The following is a 7,177-nucleotide window of genomic DNA, read 5'->3' on the forward strand; positions in this document are numbered from 1 at the left end:
ACAGCGAAAAGATTAATAAATTACATGAGTTCGTTTTACAATTAATATACCTTAAATTCAATATAATGATAGCATATTTTAAATAAATTAATTAAATATTGGAAAATGAGATTCTTGAATTGTAATTTTTTATTATCATTTCTTTATTATAGAGTTTAATGTTACATGACCATTGTTTACTTATTTATTTATCTTAGTATACTTATATTCAATTATTTTTACATACGTTTAATTTTTATATTTTTATTATTGCACATGATTCAAGGTTCCAATCACAATATTTCAAAAGGATGTCAGGGTGTATTTTCTTATTATTTGCTATTAATATTATTAAAAATTACTTATTATAATTTAATATATAACTTTTCAATTAAATTTGCTGATTATATTCTTGTTATTTCATTATTATTGTTTAAGTTTATTCTATTTATTGTTATTTACTGTAAAGTTTATTATTTTATTTTTATTTATAAATTTATTTGTGTTTTCTTTAAATTAAAGATAAATGAGGAGACGATCGAAAACCGTGGTAGCGATCGAATGTGTTTAACAACACTGTGCGTGCTGTGAACGCGAGTTTCGAATACATACCGCGATTGTACCGTGATCCTTGTGTATATGTAAATGTTCAAGTGCGAAATTTAAGCGAATATACAGTGAGCCACCAATTAACTGTAGTAAACCAAACCTTAAAACCAAGCACACGCCTACTTCGGTGCAATCTATTCACCGAAATGGCCTCTGAGCAAGGTAGACATGTCCACCAACCCCAATAAGGTCCCAGAAATCCCCAACGGCGAAGTTACACAAACGTAGTTCAAAGCGATTGCTTCCCCAAAAAAGACCAGGCAATAATAATCGAAGCTAAAGATGGAATACAACTATGTGTCTTTCTAGCGAGCAAGGAAATCGCAGACAACCTTACAGATAAACATAAACATATCGGAGTCAACGATTCTACTCTGTCCTTGAGACCGCTAATTAGTAAAGCCCAACGTATAATACTGTTGAATGTTTATCCAACAATACCACATGCCACAATCGAAGAAATTTTCGACAAACTAGGAGTAAGAAGAGAATCAGCTGTTTCCTTCATCAAAGCAGGAATGACAGAAGAAGGTTTTACGCACATACTCAGCTTCCGTCGTCAATTATACGTGCATCCAGATGATATATACAAAATCCCAAATAACATAAAAATTGAGCATGAACAAACCATGTACTGGATCTATCCGTCAACAGATACGCTAAAATGCTTTATTTGCAAACTAGAGGGTCATTTAGCAAAAAATTGCAACACCACCGAAATCCAACGTACAACCTATAACCTTCCACTAACAACTGGTGTAGTTAACGCCCAAGAAGTTGAAACAGTAGAAATTGCATCTAACATAAACAACGATGAAACGCCCAAAAACCCAGAAAATATCAACCGTAGCAATCAAATAGAAATTATGGATATAGACACACCATTCAAATCATTAAAACGCACCAGATCTGAAATAACAGACGACTCAAGCCACTCCTTAGAAAAACCGAACGATGCAACCCCCGCGCCAGAAAAACCAGTCAGCCTTCTAGAAATCTTAAATAAGGAACCTAAATTCAAGTCACCAAAAAAAAAAAGAAAGAAAATAGAGGAAATAGTACAACAACTAGTGGAAAAAGCGTGGAGGCTATGCTACAATCAATTAAACATATACTTGAAACACCTGGGAAAATGCTAAATTTTAACCAATTCAAAAGTTTTATCGAAAAAGCGACGGGATCACCCAACACCAAAGAAATTGCTTCAAAATACACAGAAGATGCAGAGGCCTTAGCAACCTTCATGAAGGAGCTATACCCCCACCTTACAGAGCGTTGTATCAAAAATCGATTCACGAGAATCACCAGAAAATTAACTAAACATACTGAAATTGATCTTCAAACACATTCCCCAGCCCCCTCGGAATATTCTGACACTCCCTATTGCTCCGAAGAAGAATACACCAATTAAGCATATACTTTATCTTGACAAACCAAATGTCACACACAATCCTACAATGGAACGTTAACAGTCTTAAAACACGGTTCGAATTCTTACAAAAATTACTTCTGGAGCACCGACCAAACATTCTGTGTTGTACAGGAAACCAGATTCGAAGAGAACGAAGTTATTAATATCAAAAACTTCAACATTGTTCAAGAAAACAGAAGAAATACCCTGATTGCGAGTGGTGGAGTTGCGATCTTCCTCAAGAAAAACATCAACTATATGGAAGTAGTACTTAGAACCAATATCGAGGCAGTTACAATTTTAGCCATCTTAGGTCAACGAGAAATATGCATTTACAACGTTTATATTCCCAACAATTATCAAATTCAAGAAGCTGAGTTAATAAATCTTCTTGAACAACTCCCTAAACCTTTTATAGTAGTGGGCGATTTTAACTGCCATAACGTAATATGGGGATCCGCAAACACAGATGCCAGAGGAAAAATACTGGAAAACATAATACTCAAATCAGAAATCTCTTTACTAAACACCAATAAACCCACTCACTTCAACGTATCAAACGGTTCGTATAGCACAGTAGACTTAGCTTTCTGTAGCCCGAGTCTGTTTAATATCATCGAACACGCAACCTCTAACGAATTATATAATAGTGACCACTTTCCGATTTTTGTGGAGCTAAAAGAATCGAACTCAAATGATCCTATATTCCAACCCAGGTGGAAATTTAAAAAAGCAGACTGGTCACTGTACTGTCACGAAATAACCCAAGATCTCTCATCACTACAAACGCCCAACCCTTCAAATTGTAACGAGATAAACCAAATATTGGAAGAATTTAAAAAATTAATCATTTAAGCTGCAACAAAGTTCATACCAAAAACATCAAATAGCACAGGAAAAAAGAATCTCCCATGGTGGAATGATGAATGTGAGAATGCGATAAAAGAAAAGAAACATGCCTTCAATCTATACAAGAAACACAACACCTACAACAACTTAATAGAGTTTAAACGGACAAGAGCCAAGGCTAGAAAAATTCTCAAACAAGCTAAAAGAAACTCATGGATCGATTATGTTTCGTCATTAACAAAAAATACTCCCAGTGATGCAATGTGGAACAAACTAAAGAAAATTAACGGACAAAAAACAAGCCTCTTAATTACCGCAATCAAAAATACAAACAATTCACTTATCACAGATTCCGAAGAAATCTCTCTTATTAGCCAATAGTTTTGCAAAAAGTTCAAGTGATGAAAATTTTGACCCAAGATTCCTCAGCATTAAAACAAACGCCGAAATCTCGAGACATGAAATTAGTCTATCTCCAGAAAACACCCATCCCCTAAATACGGAGCTACGCATGACTGAGTTGAAATCTGCACTAAAGTGTACTCGAAATTCCAGCGCAGGGCCTGACAATATCCCGAATATATTCATTAAACAATTATCAAAAAGAGGACTAGAGTACCTACTTGGAATGTATAACTGCATTTGGCTTAACGGTGTATTCCCTACCAAGTGGCACGAAGCGATTGTTGTACCCATATCAAAACACGGAAAAAATAAACTTCACCCTGACAGCTACCGACCCATCGCTCTCACGTGCTGTCTATGTAAGATACTAGGAAAGATAATAAATATAAGATTGCGATGGTACTTAGAGACCAACAATCTGTTAGATAAGAATCAAAATGGGTTCAGACAACATCGTTCAACAATTGACAGCCTCATCATGTTAGATACCAACATATGTGAAGCCTTCGCAAATAAACAGCATTTAATAGCAGTATACCTGGACATTGAAAAGGCTTACGATATGCTTTGGAGGTACCGAATCATACAACAACTTAAACAGTGGAACCTTAACGGAAATATACTCAAATTCATTTCAAATTTTCTGGAAAATAGATCCATCTATGTCAGAGTTAATGGCAAACTTTCAAAAAAAAACTGAAACCTCAAATGGAGTACCACAAGGATCAGTTTTGAGTGTAACGCTATTCCTAGGAGCCATAAACGATATCGCAGTAGCCTTGTCCAAACCAGTAAAGTACAACTATTTTTGCTGACAATTGCACCTTCTTTGTTACTGGAAGGAACATAACTACCAGTCAACAAATCCTTCAAGCCTGCCTAAACAAACTTCAAAACCTTGTTCTACAAACCGGTTACAAATTTTCCAAATGCAAAACAACTGTTACAATCTTCTCAAAAAAAAAACAGATCAAAATCAACAGCTGCAACTGCACCTAGATCAACACCAACTTACAATGACGAACACGCCTAAAATCCTTGGTCTAACCTTTGACAACAAACACACCTGGATTCCATTTTTAAAAAACCTTAAAACAGAATGCCTCAGAAGACTAAATATATTAAAAGTCATCGCATCTAAAAATTGGGGAGCTGAATTTCAAGTCTTAATCAAATCATATAAAGCCTTAGTTCTATCCAAGCTCGACTATGGATCAATTGTATATAGCTCTGCAAAACCAAGTACTTTAAAAATACTATCGCCCATACACAACGCGGGAGCCAGGATAGCAACTGGGGCTTACTGCACTAATCCGATCACTGCGATCTTAAGCGGAGCTAACATCCTTAGATGTCAGAAGACAACTTCAACGTTGAAGAAATCGTTAGAAATCAGAAGAAAACAACTGAGTTTATCATATGCAGCATCTAAAATGTCAACGTCTTCAAATCCTGTATATAAACAAATAACAACCGACAACCTTAGCAGTGTTTTTGGAAAGAAACCTAATCTACCGAAACCTTTGAATTTTCGCCTAAGAGGATATCTAATGGACCTAAATATCAACACACCACTCGTCGCACCGAGGAAACACTACAAATCTCCACCGTGGACAATAGAAACCCCCCTTATAATCGACAAATTTTTAAAAGTAGGCAGAGATATTAATCCTAACATCGTTAAAACACTATATATCGAAATAACAAATGAATACCAAAATCACAAACAAGTATTTACCGATGGTTCAAAATCCCCCCAAGGGACCGGATGTGCAGTATGCCTCCCTGACATAGATCTAACATTCAAACTTCCAGATGGATTTACAGTTTTTAGCAGTGAGGCATTCGCAGTTCAAGAAGCCTTAAAGTATATAGAGAAAGAAACACACAACAAATTTATTATATTTTCAGACTCCAAAAGTGTAATATTGGCCTTACAAAACTGTGAAAGCAGCGACACAATAATCCGGAACATCATCGAACTAAATGCTACACTTAGTCAGAATGGAAAAGAAATACTGTATTCTTGGATACCCTCCCACGTCAACATTGAAGGCAACGAGAAGGCCGACATAGCAGCAAAAGCTGCTGTTTCCAGCACAGCCGAAATAAGCAACTATTCTGTCTCCTACAAGGATCTTCAGAAATTTTTCATTAAAGCGATCACAGACTGGTGGAATGAGGAATGGAAACATTCAAAACCGACAAAGCTTCACAAAATAAGAGACAATATAAATGAAATACACCCAGCTTGGCGGCTAAACAGGAAAGATCAAGTAAAGCTGACACGATTAAGAATAGGTCACACCAGCTGGTCGCACTCGTACCTCATAACCAAAACCGAACCAAATAACTGCGATACCTGCAGGACTCAAAACTCCATTGAACATATACTGGTTACCTGCCTAAAGTACAACACGATAAAGACACAATTTGAGTTACCCAATTCACTGAGCGTACTACGAGAAGAGAACTCCGGCAAACAGACATTAAGCTTCCTAAAAGATATTGGACTGTACCACTTAATATAGACTTATTCTACTAACTCGTTACTGTGGTCACTAATAACCTTAGAAGGTGCATGTGACCTAAAGCAAACAATAAAAAAAAAAAAATAAATGAAATTTTATTTTTATTTCTTAGGAGTTTATGAAAGTAATATTTCATTTTACAAAATGAAATAATAGGGCTACTGGTGAACCACTCATTACAGAAAAAAAGGTAACACCCGATAGAAATAGTGGTGGAGGGTCGGTAATTACTACCTACGGTTGGTAAGGTAGGATGCAATTATTACCTACGGTCGTTAAGGTAGAAGAGGGACACCACCGGTGGGTGATCAGTGATCGGTAAGAAAGAAAAACGCAAATTTTACATGTAACGAAATAAGCGCATAAGGGTGGGGGAAACTGTCTTCTTCGCGCGCAGGAGTGGGGGTGTTTTTTCGGGCCCCGCGGGTTCCCTCTCTCTCTCTCTCGCGCGCCCAAGCATTTTCTTCCTCGCACTCATGCTCTTTTACCCGTGCAACACGTAAGATTAGAAAAGATGAAGTAATTATCATAGGTAATTATCAGAGATCGGTAAAAAAAAAAAGAAAAAGAACATCAATTGTTCAACGTTTGGTAAGTATTATTATCGTTATCAGAGATCGGTAAGAAAGAAAAACGCAAATGGTACATGTAACGAAATAAGCGCGCACGCTGTAAGGGAGACCGTCCCCTTTGCGCGCAGGAGTGGGGGCGTCGTTGCGGGCCTCACGGGTTCCCTCTCTCTCGCGCCCGAGTATTTTCTTCCTCGCACTCATGCCCCGTGCAACATATAATATTACATTACAATCTTTGACGCAGCCATCGGTAGGAACGTCTCGCAATGATGGCCTCGATCAGATGATCCAAAAACGCAAAGTTTACAAATTACAATCCGGCAGCGAATCTTTTATTTGCGCGATACAATTGCTTGAAAACTAGATATTAAAGAAACGGTAGAGGTGACATCATTCGTTGGCGATGAGAATATTAAAGATAAGGGAGGTGGGCATTGATTTTCACAAACATATGTTCGCGAATATTCTTTTTATTATAAAAATATGAAAATGAAAAAATGATAAATATAAAACTGTAATAAATATAATTAATATAAAAATACATTTAAAAACTATATATATAAAAAAATGATATAAAAAATGATGGTATGAAATAAAACTAATAAACTATAATAAAAAAAATGAAATAAAAATAATAAAAGATATATGAAAATAAAAAGAAATGATAAATATATAAAATATGAAACTATAATAAAAAATGAATAATATGTATATTAATACATATAAAAAAATTATAATAAAAAATTAAATAAAAAACTATAATAAAATAAAATAAAATGAAATGAAATGAAATGAAATGAAATGAAATGAAATGAAATGAA

General features: G+C 35.6%; 1 protein-coding gene across 1 annotated transcript; it reads left to right on the forward strand.

Annotated features, from left to right (window-relative positions):
* Positions 1 to 4,269: 4,269 nt before the first annotated feature.
* LOC128882131 (uncharacterized) lies at positions 4,270 to 5,784 on the forward strand. The gene has a single exon (XM_054133700.1). It carries the CDS (start codon positions 4,270 to 4,272, stop codon positions 5,782 to 5,784), a length of 1,515 nt encoding a protein of 504 aa, XP_053989675.1.
* Positions 5,785 to 7,177: the final 1,393 nt, after the last annotated feature.

The sequence above is a fragment of the Hylaeus volcanicus genome, unplaced genomic scaffold (assembly GCF_026283585.1).
Source record: "Hylaeus volcanicus isolate JK05 unplaced genomic scaffold, UHH_iyHylVolc1.0_haploid 16779, whole genome shotgun sequence".
Lineage (NCBI taxonomy): Eukaryota > Metazoa > Arthropoda > Insecta > Hymenoptera > Colletidae > Hylaeus > Hylaeus volcanicus.

Coding starts and splice junctions, on each gene's coding strand:
- LOC128882131 (XM_054133700.1), top strand. CDS start 4,270: ATGACGAACACGCCTAAAATCCTTGGTCTAACCTTTGACAACAAACAC.